The sequence below is a fragment of the Microtus oregoni genome, unplaced genomic scaffold (genome assembly GCF_018167655.1).
Source record: "Microtus oregoni isolate MIOR12 unplaced genomic scaffold, Mior012 000017F_ref0000208, whole genome shotgun sequence".
In the NCBI taxonomy this organism is placed as follows: Eukaryota; Metazoa; Chordata; class Mammalia; order Rodentia; family Cricetidae; genus Microtus; species Microtus oregoni.
Window position 1 is genome coordinate 40,279,426 of NW_024543076.1, and position 16,965 is coordinate 40,296,390.

Sequence of the window (16,965 nt, forward strand, 5' to 3'; positions counted from 1 at the left end):
CACACCTGCTGCTCCATGATCCAGGTGCTCACACTATAGAAACAGTGTCCTTAGGGGAGAGGACTGGGTATCAAGGGAAGGCTTCCTGTAAAACTTGCCATGGCCAGACTTCCATAATCTATGTCTGAATGACATTTTGATGGAGGAGGGTCATCTGTCTATCTGTTGTTTCATTGGTTAATTAATAAAGAAAACTGCTTGGCCTGATAGGTCAGAATATAGGTAGGCAGGGAAGACAGAATACTGGGAGGAAGAAGGCAGTGAGGCAGACGCCATGATTCTTTGACCCAAGATGGATGTAGGCTAGAATCTTTCCCGGTAAGCCACCACCTCGTGGTACTACACTGATTATTAGAAATGGGTTAATCAAGATGTGAGAATTAGCCAATAAAAGGCTAGAGCTAATGGGCCAAGCAGTGTTTAAATAAATACAATTTGTGTGTTGTTATTTTGGGTGTAAAGCTAACCATGTGGGAGCCGGGCAGGTCGAAAAGCAGGCCTGCTTGCCCCATCACTACAACATTTCCCACCTCCACAGAAACAAATCTGCAAACTGTGATGATCTAGCAAACTCAGGAACTAGGTGGACAACAGCGTGTGCAGGCCTCATGCGGCCAGTATCGCCACATCCTTGTGAGTGCACACCGTGAGAACACACCGTAGTGTACACAGTCATGTGTTGGCGCATGGAGAATCCCATGAGAGGAAGAAGATGAAGAGACTGCCTTCTCCTCTGCTCATCTGCTCCACTCACCAAAGGCTGCTGACCTCAGGCACAATGGCAGGGACAGACCAAGAATAGGGATCCACACTGGTACCTACACCAGAGTTGGTCTCATCCCTGGAACACTGGCTTCCTATCTGCTCCCAGGTGGTGCTATTGCTAATGGTCCAGCCATACCTGACCCTTGTTCTAGGAGGAAATGAGGGTAGAGGAGGATGCCTAGCTTCAGGCAACAGCTCACGATCCACCTCACTCTGAGGAAGGTGGTAGGTGAAGAAAACAGGGCTCCATCCTTCTACTCCCTCCCCCATCGTACCAGCAATCACAGGCAGAGATGGAGAAGCTGGGAACAGAGAAGTGGGAACAGCAGAAGATGTGAAACTGTGAGAGAATCAGTCAAAGGAGGGGGGGGTTGCTGAGGGTCAGGACAGTGGGGCTCACACAGACACCCAGTACCCTGGGTTCTAGGAGGAGCCAAGAAGGGAATCCTGACAGCTTCCTACCTGCTTGGGTCACAGACACACAGGGAAGTGGGGGTACAGGCAGTCTGGTGTCTACTGCATGAGCTCTGAACACACCAGTTGGGTGCAAATATACTGATTCCACAGAGATAGACAGACTTGCTTCCTTCGTGCTCTGACCAGGAAGCAACTTCTCTCCTAGGATTGCCCTGGGGCTGGGGGCGGGCTGCAGAGACAGCTGCTGGGGCTGTGCTACCGCCTAAGGGCACAACCTGAGTCAAAGGACAGGCAGACTGTGACACCCTCAGGCTGCTCTTCACCCAGGTGGGTAGATCCCACTGAGATCTCACCAAATGAGGACTGGGGAAGGCAGCAAGGCCAGGCTGTGCCGTGGGCCCCAGGCCCTGGTGTGTGGTTGTATTTCCACGTGAATCTTGGTCTCCAGTGCTGCAGAGTGCACTTTATCTGAGAACCAGGACACCTCTGATGGCGCTGGTTAAGACTGAGGTTACACCAGAGTCTCATACATTTGGTATCTTTATGAAGGTAGGGGACTTGGCCCTAAGGGCAGACATTTGGAGAGGGAAAGGCAGCATGAGGGACAGAGGTGGAGACAAGGACCAGGTGTGAACTAAGGAACTGAGCCTGGGGACAGGTCCAACTCAGGAAGGACCTAACGTGACAACACCGTGGATGCTGGACTCTGCTCTCCAGAGCAGAGAGAGAATAAATCCCATCTGAGTCATCCAGTTTGTTCTTGTGACAGAAGACGTCCCTGCAGCAGGCTGGAGCCCAGTCCGGTGACAGCCTTTCCCTCAGAGGCGGAGCACACAGCTCCAGGCCGTGGGTACACACAGCCACCGCTCATTTCCACTTTCTTCTACGTGCCAACTTCACTCGGGTCAGAAGCCAGCAGCAACATTCCTGGATAGGTGTCACTGGACAGACAGACGGACAGACACATCACGGCTTACCACGTTCATCAGATTCTCATGGTCCCCGCTGTGTTGCTTTGGCTTCTTTTCTCTGAAATGAAAAGAAGACAGATGTGTCCACGCTTTTCTAGCCCAGTGTTTATCTGGTTTTATGAACTAGGTTTATTTTGCTGAGAGAGAGGAGAAGAGTCACAACTGACAGCCAAGGATGTGTCCCCTTCCTGCACACCCTTCCCCGTGAGCAGAGGAGGATGGAGGCACGCTGCAAGCAGGATCTGGCTGTGCCCAGAGGGCGCAGATGGCAGACGGTGCTTTTTCTCGTCAGCGAACCCTAACAATCATCTCATCTTCTCCCTTAAGAGTCTGTGGAGTCACCCAATGTGAGGGAGGAGAGAAGGTACAGGAGATACAACACTGCATGTCCGTCAGGAAGGTGACAAGCTCGCAGGAAGAGTCACGGGTACTTCTAGTCTGTGGAAAAGTCCAGTGAGTAAAGATACGATGCATTTCCTAGCACAGACATTTCAAAGAAAGCTATCAGCAGTAAAGACGGTGTTTCTGCCATGGTGAGGAGAGGGTGACACCTAGCTGGAGAGTGAGTCATGGCAGCAGAATTCTCAGGCCCCTGGGAGCTAGAACTAGGACCTCCCCTGTTCTCTCTTCTTGGAAGCTCCACCTAGCCCTCAAGGCCTGGGTCCATGCTTGGCGGGGATCAGGATAGGCTATACAAGGTTTGGATTTTCCATTCTTGACAGATTTTAGGGTGGGATCCTTTTAAATATCAGCACATTTCTTCTCAGCTTGAGCGAACTGGGTATGGCTGGCTAAGTTGGTCCCCACGGCTCTGTCAATACCCCAAAGCTGCAGACTTTGGACCATCCCTGACTCTTCTGAGTAATCACTTTTGTTTGTAAAGAACCCCAATTCTCCCTGTTCAAAGCAAGACAAGTAGTAATGCTTAAAAAGAAAAAAATTGTTTCCACATTCAGTGAGTCTGTCTTGCAGAAAAACAAATCTGTTTCTTCATAAAGGGCAACTCACCACACACATTTTTAAGAATCCATGAGCCTCCTCAGTAATGCCAACTGTGAAAAAGAGATGTAGTGTCTCACACTCAGATTTCAATCTGCCTACGGCTAGAAAAAAGACAGTATCCAAAGGATGTGCTCAAAGAGCAGCAGAGACTTTATCCTGGCATCTGAAACATCAGGAAGGACTCTTTGCTTTGCTCTCCAGGAAAGTTGAGGGTTTTCAAGTGAGTGATGGAGAATATCCTTGGAACCTTTGTGACCAACCTGTAAACATGGGCGGGGACTCTTTGGTACAAAGGCTCCTTTGGGAATGACAAGGACTATGTTTAGGTTCTAGAAGATGCATGCGTGTTCTAACCTGTCACAACTGGAGCACAGAAGGATGAGGAAGGTGAGGAGGAAGAACATGGCCACGGCAGCCAGACTTCCCCAGAGAACCATCTGCATCTGCAGGGGCCCAGCGCTCAGTGTGCTTCCTGCAGGACCCATGGTGGAGCTGGGTGGCCAGCGGAGGAAGGCAGCTCTTCACAGGCGGTCACATGGGGCTAGAGGGCTTCACCGTCCTGCAGAGACAAGGACACAGTTGCAATCGCTTCTCTAGAGAGGGTGAACGTTCCTGAGCTGAAAATCCTGAAAGAAGCCCAGAGAGGGTGAGCATTCCTGAGATGAAAATCCTGAAGGAAGCCCAGAGAGGGTGAGCATTCTTGAGCTAAAAATCCTGAAAGATGCCCAGATCTAAATTTTGAATGTGGACATGTTGCCACAGCAAAAGCTTCTGTACATGGCATCAAATGCACGTACCCTGAAACCGTAAAATTACCTTCAGCTCGTGTATGCAATGAGTGTGAAATACACATGAACGTCACGATCAGGCTTGAGTCTTTTCTCTGGGTCAGCTAGCCACTTCTCAGAATCTGGAAAACCTCCAGCACTCTGTTCACAAGCACTCCAGGTTGAAAATGCACAGCCTTCTGTCACGAGCAAGGTCTCAGAGTGGCCAGGGCGGTGTGTGCAGGGGGCAGGTGTGCGGTGTTTGTGTTCCTCGTGTGAGATTTCCATCAGGAACGCACCAGTGCCTAGCAGAGCCTCTGAAGCAATGGGTGCTTTATCATCTGGATATATTTGAAGGATGGACTTGTTTTGAGGGAGGTTCTTAAAGTCTTCAATGAAGATTTCAAGCACCCCAAAGCAAGGAAACACTGGACTTAATATGCCTTTATCCAGGTCAGTATAAAATGTTTGGTATACATGTATATATGTACATACATATACATCTTTAAATGTTTCAGTTAATTTTTATTTATCTAGGTGTGTGTGTGTGTGTCTCTCTCTGTGTGTGTGTACATGTCCCATGTGACAGATACAGTGACCACAAGACAACTTGTAAGTGTCAGTTCTCTTCTACACCATGGGTCTTAGAGGTAGGACTCAGGTTGTCAGGTTTGCTGCTAAGGAGCTTTACCTCTGAGTCATCTTGCCAGTGCCCTATACACGTACTCTGCAGTAATGTTATTTTCCTCCCATGCTCCACCGCCAACCGCCTGTCTCCCTGTCCCACCGCCACCGCCTGTCTCCCTGTCCCACTGCCACCGCCTGTCTCCCTGCCCCACTGCCACCGTCTGTCTCCTTAGCTTCTCATGCCCATTTTTACCTTGGACAGCTTATGGCTAGTGTGGCCCACTAAACAGAGCATCTGTGCACACCTGCAGTTGGCTGTTCACTGAGAGTGTGCCTTTACTTCCTAGGAGGAGTCTTCACTAAGCTGCTACTGGGTACCCAGTAACTCATTTTCAAAGGAGAGGCTGGAAGCTCGTGCTGAGGACACTCCCTCAGTAGGAAGTGAGAAGGATTTGTGAAGAACTACAAATTCTCAGCGAGTCCCAGGAAGGCCACCAGGCGCTTCCGCATTCATTGCCACCACCACTCAGTGGGAGGCGCTGTTGGCCCCCACTTTACTGAGCAGGAAGTTGGACCCAAGCAGGGAAAGAACTCGGTCCAAGCGCCCCAAAGGATGAGTCTGGCTGCCTTGACTCCCACACAGCTGTGCTCCTGTCCTGGAGGCAACCCTGGCTGACTCGGAGCAGCTCCCTGTTTGCTCCACAATGCTTCTGAGAATGCCCAGGTACTGTTGCTAAGTATTTCAGTATTAGAGGCACATTGGAAACAGAGGAGCACACCAGGCCAACGTTATCTGTGGTAAGAGAGGTCTTATCTACACAACGACACTGATTTGGTTAGTTCCAGAACATTCTAATGGAAAGGAACAGCCTGGAATTTACTCTCAAGTGAGCAGCACAGCAGTGAAGCAATAGGTTTCTGAAACACAGACGAAGAAACACTGAAATCATGGTGACCTAGGAAACGCCTGCCATGCGTAGGTGCAAACCACGAGATACTGTAGGAAGCACAGACACAGGGCCTCTCTCTTGCACACACAGGTTTGTCTCTTCATTCACACACCTGATTAATCAACACTATGTATAAGGGACAGAATTCTTAGGAGACAGCTGGCTGTGCGGCTTGCAGCCAGCAGGGGCTTTCCAGTACTCCTCTCCATCCCTGCCTCTGGTTCCCCTAACAGGAGGGCTGATCAGATACACTGAAATATGCGGGGTGCCATCCTAGGACAGCCCAGGGAGGGAGATGAAAGGGAGTCATTACAAGCTACTGAATAAAAGATGGAACTCACAGAAAATGTGCCAAAACTCCAGGCTTACCCTTGTCAATTAGAACTTCATAAAGAGCCGCAGAAAGAAACCCTCCCCAGTTCTCAGCCCGTACAAAAATCTCACCGTGGAAAGAGCGCCTGTCTGGTAGCACCTGCTTTCCTAGTGAGCCAGCGTAAATCCACAGCCTCAGCTGCTCGACAGCTTCCACTCCAGAGCCTCCTGAGTGCTGCTTTACCGGAAGACCGAGGATACAGCAGGGTCTAGGCAGAGCCACAACAGAAAAGGTAGCAGCAATGGCCTTCTACAAGGTCCCTGGAGGGGACTGACATCAAGGGTGTGCATGTGTGCACGTGGTGTCAGGGCAGGTAGGTACCTGCACACCTCTGATTTAGAGATATTTTACTCTCTTATCTCCATTTCTTTATGGCTCTGCCCCCATAATTCTGCCTCCTGTTTCTTCCCTGGATACTACACCTTCAATTTTTATAGGCTCTTCTACAATTGAACTGTGTCTCCTGCCATCTCCCTGCCTACATTGGAGATGCGCTGTCTCCTCTTTATGTGGAAATGAAATGTCCCTTCTGTTGTGTGACTGCCCTGCCCCCAGCCCCCGCCATCGTGTGTGTGTGTGTGTGTGTGTGTGTGTGTGTGTGTACACTGTGATTTTTGTGCTGTCTTCTTAGGCAGGAAAGGGGGTACTTGAGTAAAGTGTATGTTACATCTCTGGAAAAGATTCATCAAGAATAAGTGATTTTGGAGGCTGGGTTTGGTGGTGTATACTTTTAATTTCAGCACCTGGAAGACAGAGGCAGGTGGATGAATCTCTGAGTTCGAGGTCAGCCTGGTCTACAGAGTGAATTCTAGGATATCCAGGGCTATGTAGAGAGAGCCTGTCTCAAAAAACAAAAAACCAAAACAAAACAGAACCAAAAAAGAATAGCTGATTTTGGACTGCAAATGTAAATATTTAAAAGTACTTTATGACACAGGGCACAGGAGGAGTTGTCTCTACCTATACTGTACCTTAACTGACATTACTATGACACCTGTAAGCCTTACCGTTGGAGAAGGACGCAGGTGACAATTGTGTATTTTTGCTTCATGGAGTGCTTTTTTATTTGATATGCAGATATCAATCAAATTGCAGACAGCCATGGAATAAAAATACATTGCATTCCTGAATAGGGCCAGTGGGGTTTCCTGCATCCCCCAGACCATGTCATTCTTGGGGATTGTGGGCATGCCTCTCCTTGACTAAGGAAGGTCAGCAATTCAACTTATAAAACTTCCACTGGGAATTTATTCAGAAGTGATCTATTCACTTTGAAATGTACCATACACTGGTCTTGAACTGGCTATGTAGCCGAGGGTGGCTTTGAACTCCTCCTGTCTCCAGAGTGCTGGGATTAGATGTGCGCATCACCACAGCAATCTTGCTTATTTTGTGCTGAAAACTTCACAATCTATTATTGCCCTGTCAAATATACAGATTCTATGATTTCAATTGTTAGTAAAACCACTGGCCTTTAAAACCTGATGCCATTATGAGCCACGAGGTGGCAGCATTATTCTAATTTTAGCCCCAGTGAACAGGCTTAGCCCCACAGAAGCTCTGGATAATTCTAGTGTTTGTCATGTTTGGCGTTTTAATTGTCTTCATTAGCTTGGCTTACCAGCCACCCAAATCAATTCCAACAGGAAGGAAAGCAAATACCAGACATAATTAATGAAAGGTACAGAGCATGCACAGCTGTTTACCTCTCTAGCCAAACACACTTAACAGGTAGGTGCTCTGATCACAGCTAGCCGTACAATGACACTTCACAGGCGGGCCTGGCCGGCCCACTATCCAGGCCACCACTTGCAGCTCCTTTGAAGCAGGTTTGGGTCAGTAATGATAGCTGCTCTTGTCTCACAGCTGTCCTGGGAGCCTGTAATTAGGGATGACAGAAACCACCTCCGCTGATGACCCCTCTCCAGGGACTGAGGAGGGCAGGGTGGCAGTCCCATGGGAATGGCTCCTGCCTGGCCATTACCAGGTATGTGAGCCATGTGGTGAGTGGACACATCATGGCAACAAACGAAGCGGACTAGTTAGCATCACGAGGGTCATATGCTCAGGTGGGTCCCAGTCCTGCAGGTAGTGATGGATGCAGAGACCAAGGGTAAATGAACCCAGGACAGAATTCTCATGTCATCTGTCCTAATTTCACTTCTGTCACTGTGACAAAATATCATGATGATGACAATGAAGTTGACAGCACCCCCAGCGCCCCCAGCACCTCCAACATTCCCAGCACCTCCAGCATCCCCAGCACCCCTAGCGCCTCCAGCACCCCCAGCACCTCCAGCGCCTCCAGCACCCCCAGCACCCCCAGCACCCCAGCACTCCTAGCACCCCCAGCACCGCCAGCACCCCAGCACTCCTAGCGCCTCCAGCGCCTCCAGCGCCTCCAGCACCCCCAGCACCCCCAGCGCCTCCAGCGCCCCCAGCACCCCCAGCGCCTCCAGCGCCTCCAGCACCCCCAGCACCCCCAGCACCCCCAGCGCCTCCAGCGCCTCCAGCACCCCCAGCACCTCCAGCGCCCCCAGCACCCCCAGCGCCTCCAGCACCCCCAGCACCCCCAGCACCTCCAGCACCTCCAGCACCCCCAGCACCCCCAGCACCTCCAGCACCCCCAGCACCCCCAGCACCCCCAGCACTACCAGCACCCCCAGCGCCTCCAGCACCCCCAGCACCTCCAGCGCCTCCAGCGCCCCCAGCACCCCCAGCACTACCAGCACCCCCAGCGCCTCCAGCACCCCCAGCGCCTCCAGCGCCTCCAGCGCCCCCAGCACCCCCAGCACTACCAGCACCCCCAGCGCCTCCAGCACCCCCAGCACCCCCAGCGCCTCCAGCGCCTCCAGCGCCCCCAGCACCCCAGCACCCCCAGCGCCTCCAGCGCCTCCAGCGCCCCCAGCGCCCCCAGCGCTTCCAGCGCCCCCAGCACCCCCAGCGCTTCCAGCACCCCCAGCACCCCCAGCACTACCAGCACCCCCAGCGCCTCCAGCACCCCCAGCACCCCCAGCACTACCAGCACCTCCAGCGCCCCCAGCACTACCAGCACCTCCAGCACCCCCAGCGCCTCCAGCACCCCCAGCACCTCCAGCACCTCCAGCACCCCCAGCACTACCAGCACCTCCAGCACCCCCAGCACTACCAGCACCTCCAGCACCCCCAGCACTACCAGCACCTCCAGCACCCCCAGAACCCCCAGCACTCCCAGCACCCCCAGCTCTGGGGAGGAGGAGTTTGTCTGGCTCATAATTTCAGGCTATAGGCCATCACTGAAGGCAAGTCACAGTGGCCTCATTTTGGGCATTTAGTTGCACCATATTCAGCCAAGAGCAGAGAGAAATAAATGCAAACAGTCCTGCTTGCTTGCTGTTTCCTTTCACATAGTTTGGGCCCCCTTACTAGAGAATGACACCCCCCACAGTGGGATGAGTCTTTCCGCATCATCTTAACAATCAAAACAATCTCCCACAGGCAAACCCGATCTAGACAACCCCTCAGTTAAGACTGTCTTCCCAGGCCATTCTAGGCTGTACTGTGTGGACATTTAGAAATGAACCCCCATCCTCTGAAAGAGTTTGGTTGGACGTCTTTTCAGAGGACTCTGACAGACACGGGCAAGCCTGCGAAGCAACAGCATGGAACAGGTCTGTGGCACATGCCTGAATCATGGAAGTAAGAGTTCTGTTCCACTGTGGTGTGCTGTGTGTGCATAGATGGTTATCTAGATGCTACCAAGATTGGGGCGTGGAAAAGAAATCAAAGATCAGAAAGTGTAAGAGACTCTGGGCCAAGATTCTTTCTGGCATCATTCCCTGTCTTCCTGGCACAGCTCGAGAAACATTCTACCCAGAAAGTCTCACCTCCACCAGCACAAAGGGACAGTTATGAAGGCTCACTGTTCCTAGGAGGGGGCAAGTTAGAAAACCTTCTGCCATCTGTCAGCCTGGCTTGGCTACTTCTCCTCCAGACCAGGGACTCTGACCTAGCCAGGGCGCAGGACAGCAGCCCCTGCTGGGGAGCCCAGCTGTTTTCATTTGCCAGTCCACAAATGCTAAGAGGCATGGTGGGGTTTGATGGAAGGAGAGTGACTTCCTCCTTACATCTGATGTGAATTTGGGGGAGGAGGGAAGGGACAGAGAACAGGAGGAGAGGGAAGGGTTTGTTATTTCTAGCAGCGTGCATCTGCATTCCAGGCAGAGCTCTGGGATTCACTTGCCCACATCTGGGTCAAGGTGACATAGCCCACGCTGACGCAGGTGTAGCAGGTGAAGGGGCTGTGTCTTGTCTCTGGGCCATGTGTAGGACATTTCGGCAAGCTTGCAGCTGGGACTTTGGGAATCCTTTCTTTTTGCTACATGCTTGCTTCTTGACCTAACTGAAAATGCATTTGCCTCATTCTCCTTTAAAACCTCAGCATCTTCAGGATCTGAATAATAGGTTCTGTTTTTTTTTTTTTTTTTTTTTTTTTGTTTTTTTCGAGACAGGGTTTCTCTGTGGCTTTGGTTCCTGTCCTGGAACTAGCTCTTGTAGACCAGGCTGGCTGAATAATAGGTTCTGAACGGGAGGATTTCCTTCCTGCTAGCTGCCTCTGTGGGAAGAGGAGCCTTGAAATGCAAGTGCAGCTTATGTGCAGGAAGAGAATGGCGAGTACGTGGAGCAGCTTGAGAAGCCAGTGTGTGCTGGGACCAAACCCTCACTTGGGAATGAGCACGGTGGATCCTTCCAGTGACACCCATGTTGCTCTACACACCTCGCCACCACCTGAGCAGGCCTCTCAGTGCTGGCAATCCTGTCATCAGGTCTGGTGTCTCTCCATCCCCTCTTACAGATGACCATTTCGTGTCTCCTCTCCCTTGGCGGGAGCTGGATGCTACATTTTTCAAAGGCAAGAGGGTTCTGCACATAGAAGACTGCCCGCGACTTCATCTGATGCCATCTGTCAGTGCTCAGCCCCAGAGCATTTCCTCAGGCTCCCTAAGCTCTCAGCCCTCTTGTCCTCCAGGTGCAGCTAAGGCTCCTCTCTTAGAAAGAATTTTCCTGTCTACCATGACTCAAAATTGAAATGACAAAGCATCAGAGCCTCCTCCATGGCCCTGTCTGGTGGCAGCTGCTGTCCCAGTATGAGGTGCACGGTGGCCGTTGGAATCTATCTTCAGAAGGGACAGCTCTGAGGCAGCAGAGCCCCAGGCCTTCTGAGCAGGCCTTGACAGCAGCAGAGTTTCAGCAAGTTGCTTTTCTCAGTTGTTGGGCTGGCTTCCTGTGAGGATGCAGGAGTGACATGTTTCCTTGCCAGACCTCCAGGACACAGCCCGGAGGTGCTCCTTGGTCCACAGCCCCAGTTGCCTTCCTTTCCCAGGCTCCCCAGGACCCGGAGGAAGTGGCTATCCACCAGTCATAACTCCAGACTTGAAATAAAGTCCATCATAACTGTAAATGAGCCTCTTTCCCTGTGGTCAAAAAATATTTATATTTTATAATGTGTCTCTATGTGGGTTTGTGTCATAGAGGCCAGGGGTGTCAGATACCCTAGAATAGAATCACAGGAACTGTGGGCCACCTGATGTGGACACTAAGAACTGAACTCGGTCCCTTGGAAGAGTACGATGTGCTCTAAGCCACCGAACCATCTTTCCAGCCCATGCCTATGATGTTTTCTGTAACCCTGTGGGGCTCTGCTCTGGTGTCACTGTGTCTACATGTGGGACAACTGCCCCTGTTATTGCCTTGCCAGAGGAAGGGCTCCCTACCCAGAGGGTGTTCTCGCAGGGCACTCGTACCCAGCGGGCTCCATGGCAGACAGTGAGGACGGGGGAGCTGCACCCATCCTCCTTGAAGCTTTGGTTCCCCAGCATGACCAGCCTGGCCACTGCTCACTCTCATGGTGCATTAATCACAGGCTGTCTCTGCATGGGAGCCAGGGCACTTGCGGGCCCTGTGCTGTGCTAGGCTGTGATGGATGTGCTGTCCACATGCAGACGCTTCCTAAGCCCAGGTCTATTCCTGTCACACTCAGCTAAGCATTGCTTTGGCCCTCTTTATCTGGCTGCTGAGGCTCACTGACTCAGCCTTTGTTTTCATAATAGTACGAGACAACAAAAACAAACTTCAGCTTCTTTTTGAAAAATGAACTCTTGACATAAATAGCTCCCAGTCAAATCCTCCTCTTACAGCTCTCTGTACTTCAAAGCTCAGATTTGTGGCTAAGGTGCTTGATGCACAAGCATGCAGACCTGGGGCTGATGAACATGCTGGGCTTGGCGGCACACATCTAGAATCTCAATGCTAGGAGGTCGGAGACCGAGCATCCTTGGAGCTCATAGCCTGCTGGTGTAGCGTGACCAGTGAGCTCCAACTTCAAAAGGAGCGAAAGGTGGAGTGTAAGTAAGACACCTGGCATTGACCTGGGCCTCAACATCTGCAAGTGCATTTGCTTTTGCATGCATGCACACACACACACCACACACACATATATGCCACTCACACTACGCACATACCACAGACATATACTACACAGACACCACACATACACAACTTATATACCACACGCACCATACACAAACATGCCACATATGCCGTATACACAGAATCACACACCACACACACAGACATACATGCCAACACATACCATACATACACCACATACATGCACTATACACACAAGCCACATACAGCACACACATGTAATGCCACACACACAGACACACACGGCTCAGAACACGTACTCGAACAGGGTTAATCGTGAGTTTACAGTTCTGCTGCAGCCCCTCCCAGCACTATGCATCTGAACAGGCCAATGGGGATGCCCACCCCCAGGACTAAAGAAGCAAAACTTAAGGCAGATGATGAGTTAAGTAACAGAGCAGAGATGGCAGCAGAGAGACTCTGTCATCACATTCCCTCGCTGGGCCACAGGCACCAAGGGCCGCAGTGCTAGACACATGGACACTGGAGGTGTGACGCTGAGGAGGTGACTCCGTCAGCTGCTAGCAGGTCAGGGTCAAGCACGGATCACGTTGCACAGTGTCTGAAACAGTGTCCTGCACGCTACCTCCTGGGAGTATGTCGAAATATACCCTTTCGGCCTGGCTCGCTCACACAGGCCTGCAGTCTTAACTACTGATGACCTGAGGTTCTAATTCAGCCCTTCCGGAGGGGCCAAAGGCTCTGCATTTCTAGGTACTGTCTAGATGGTTACCTATGACCTTCCCCTCAACTCTTGCCAGTAAGACATTTGTCATCCCCCAAAGAGAGCGAGAGGACATGTGGCTAGCTCCCTGGTGCTGAAACTTGGCCTTCACTGTCCTAGAAGAGCAAGTGGCCATAAGGTCTCAGGAGTTCATTCCCAGTGGTGCTTAAACACAAGGCAGTTCTGTGAGTCCAACAGCTGGCCGACCGCAGGGAGTGGACACACCACACCATATGCGTCAGATTCTGCACTATGCATTCCCCCTCAGCTGCTGTGTGGTCTGAATCAAAATCCTCCCAGGCCTCTCTCAGTTTCCCCTTTGGAGAAATGAAGTCATTTGAAAGATCCTTTCCAGCTTCTAGTGCTTATCATTTCATGAAGGTGGCTGTGGTTCTCAAAGTCAGAAGCTACAATTCAGGACTATGTCCACGGGCACAAAGACAGCTTTGGCAGTGCTTAAGGACACTGTTTGACTGCCCCAGAGCATGGGCCTAAGATGCATGGGAAGTCTTGCTATCAGTTAAATAAATGCCATGAGAAAAAGAAAATCACAGGCCGCCGTAGTAGGCAGCCTGTAGTGCCAGGAATCTAGCCCATAGTCCTCTCAAAACACCAGCCATAATCTATGTGTAACACCGAGGCTGACTTCAAGTCTCTGTCATTTCATAACCATTGCATTTCATGATTCATTATGGGCACAAGCTTGTAGTTCTAGCCTAGGAGACTGAGGCAGGAAAATGGAGAATTATGGTCCTGCTTGGGCTAGGCAGTAAAATGCTGCCCCCCAAAACTGTGGAACAAAGAAGGAAAAGGCGTGGATTCAGCACACATTCCTGACTGTGACTTCAGCAGCCGTTAACAAAACGCCATAAGCGGGCAGAGCCCCAGACACTCAGCGGTTCATACACAGCCACCGCTGAGCCACTTCTGCTGGGGAGAGCTGAGGCTCTTTAAAGGAAATGCCTGTGTTCTGGCAAACCCCACAGACCGCAGGTCTGAGAGGCTTTGTCTCAGTGTGTGGGAAGCCCGAGGGACTCCAGAGTTAGGACACTCCAGAGCGGGTCTCTGTTGGCGAGGAAGACAAAAGCAGTTTCGGTGTGACCCTGCTGGTTTCTTGACTCATACCTCTGGACATTGCTAACTCTGCCACTCTTATTCCCCAACTACCCGCTGTGTGCCAAGCAGGACATCCAATCACGTCTTGAGCTGAGAAATAGGTCAACTTTGTAAGAAGAAAGTTTCTCAATCAGAGATATATTTTTGGCCACAAGTAAAAAAAAAAACAACTTAGCATTATATTTCAAGCATGCAAAATGAGAACAAAAGGCTGAGAGTCCTTTCACTTGCACTGTGTTCCATTTGAGACAGCACGCCGCCACGATCCCTGCAGCTCGGCTCTGAGTAGCGAGGCTGCAAAGACGCCATGGAATTCCTGCAGCTGCACTGCCTTGGACTGATGTGGTCTCAAGCTGAGAACTGTCCTCAATGTGTCGGGTGCATTCCAAAGGCAGTTTGTGCATGTTCACAGGGTGGAAAGCTCCACCACCCACATGCAAGCAACCTCCCAGCAGGGTCAGCTGTCCTCTCGAGATGGGCCAGCTGCCAAGGACAGAAGGTGCCAGCACAGACAGGAAGAAAACTGCTTGTTTTATAGTTGAGACCAAAGATTGGACATGGAAAGACCTGAGGGAGCTGGGACAATTGTGACAGTCTCATGGCCACATGTGTGACCAGTGGCCAACCAAGTCACCCAGTGAAGAAAATGCAGAAGAGGAGGAGGGAGAGCTCTGTCCCCAGCGTTGCAACAGGGGCATCCTGTGATTGAGGCAGATGAGACATGGAGAGCAGAGCTGGGAGTGTGTGTATGCAATGTGCATACGCTTGCATGCAAACATGAGTGTGGAGGCCAGTGTGGACATCAGACGTCTTTCCTGGCTGAGTTCCACCTTATCTTTTGCAACAGTCTCTCCCTGAACCTGGAGCTGATTTGGCTAGGCTGCATGGCTAGCGAGCGCCAGGGATCCTATTCCAGCTTCCAGAGCCCTGGAGTTACAGACACATGCTGTCACACCTGGCTTCTTGGGGTGCTGGACATCCCGACATAGGTTCTCATGCTCGCAAAGCACACACTTTGCTGAACCAGGGGACTTCTTAGGATGGTTTTTCCTGCTTTCTCACCCTGTCTATGGTTGGTCAGCAGGGAGCATGTTGCAGAGTGGTAGACATGTACACGAGGGGACGTGTCTACATGCTTTTAATACTCGGATTTCTCTCTTTTCTTGCCAGATGTGGAATAGAAGATCTAGGATGGAGGATGATGGACCTGAAGGTGCCCTCCAGAACCTCTTTCCTTCACCCTTTCCCAGTCCTGCTTGGCAACACCTGAGACATTTATGAGATCTGATGCCTCGAGCTGACCCTCAGATCTTCTGGTATAGATTTTGAGTGGGATCCCAAAATCTATATTTTTATCATGCATCCTAGGAGATTCCAAAATGAGAAGCCCTTGAAGAACACAGGCCTGGAGCATCCCATCCACACTGAGCAGCGGAAGCACCCCACTGTCCTTGCTCATGCCCATCCTAGCTCCTCAGGTAGGGATATGACTCATATACACACTCTCAGACAGATTCCGAATGGCACAGTGTGGGTGAGACCACTGGTTAATACGCTAGGTATTTGTTTATCTCCCCCATGGGGACCCCAGGGAGGGGGCCGTCACTTTTCAAGTTTTCAGCAGTCCAGAATTACTTAGCACTGACACAGCTTTAGGTAGGGAGCTCACTCTAGAGGGCGAGGGAGGGTTTGTGGGGGAGCAGTTTCTACATACAGTATTATTTTTCTTGGTTTATCCTAAAAAATGAAAAGTATGCTCTCACTGTGTGTCCCACGGGGAGAGAGGGGAAGTTCCAGGGAGTCCTCAGGGAGACTCTGGAGGCCAACCGTGCTCCCGGGAAAGCTACGTAACTAATGCGGTTATAATACCTAATGAACTGAAGCAAATCCGATTTTGAACATCTTCACAGCTAATGCAAATCACGCCTTTCCCCCAAGATCTTCCATCTTGTCTGTAAATGAAGAGTAAAATGGAGGCGATGCATTAAGAGCGTGTTTGTGGAAAGTCTCAGGAGTCTCACATGGCGAGCTCTATGTTTTGGATCAATGTCACAGTAGTTCCCAAAATGGAGGGGCTGTGCTTGAAAGGCCACTGCCACAGTGTCAGGGCTGGTTTGTAAAGCTGAATTGAAGAGCTGCGGACAGCCCTTTCCCTCCACCGGGTTTAAAGCGCTTGCTCCCAGGCAGTCGCTATGGTCACTTCACCCACAATGCCCAGCCTCTATGGAAAGGGAGGAGAAGAATCCTCCAGCCTCGTGCTCACCGCTCTGCGCTGTGTCTTCACTGTGGAAGGGGAGTGCTGGTGGTTACACTGAAGGGAAGGGGTGACAGGCAGTGCAGGGGAAACTCAGAGTGGGGGCGCGTATTCTAAGATGTACGCTAAGAAAAACAGCAATGGCCTCATCCTCCCAAAGTGTCAAAGTTAGTTCCATTAATTTAACAATAGAGGAAATGGATATTATTGGAATGTAAGTTATTATAAAGAGCTTTAAGTCAGAGGCTGACATGATGGCTTGGAGGTTAAGAGAACGTGTTGCTCTTTCAGAGGCCCCAAGTTTGGTTCCCAGTGCCCACATCTGGTGGCTCATACCCATCTGTTACTCCAGCTCCAGGGGAATCAGACACCTTTGGCTTTTGCAAACATGTACACTCACATTCATGCACCTATGTGCACGCACATGCACGTGCACACGTACGCAAGCACACACACCTAAACATAACTTAAAAATATTAAAATAATATGTAAGTCAGTCATGGTGGTGCACACCCTTGATCCCAGCACTCA

General features: G+C 51.0%; 1 protein-coding gene across 4 annotated transcripts in view; it reads right to left on the reverse strand.

Moving 5' to 3' along the window:
- LOC121458378 (phosphoprotein associated with glycosphingolipid-enriched microdomains 1-like) overlaps positions 1-16,965 on the reverse strand; it is a 145,411-nt gene that overhangs the window by 11,013 nt on the left and 117,433 nt on the right. For 2 of the 4 annotated variants that reach the window (XM_041667637.1, XM_041667636.1), the window contains 2 exons: positions 3,510-3,714; positions 2,160-2,211 (listed from right to left, as the gene is read on the reverse strand). In XM_041667637.1, the coding sequence (XP_041523571.1) occupies positions 2,160-2,211; positions 3,510-3,640 (183 nt within the window). In that variant the 5' untranslated portion in view covers positions 3,641-3,714. Of the gene's footprint in view, positions 1-2,159; positions 2,212-3,161; positions 3,183-3,509; positions 3,715-5,943; positions 6,080-16,965 lie in introns of those variants that run through there. The other 2 variants (XM_041667635.1, XM_041667638.1) reach the window with 2 other exon arrangements.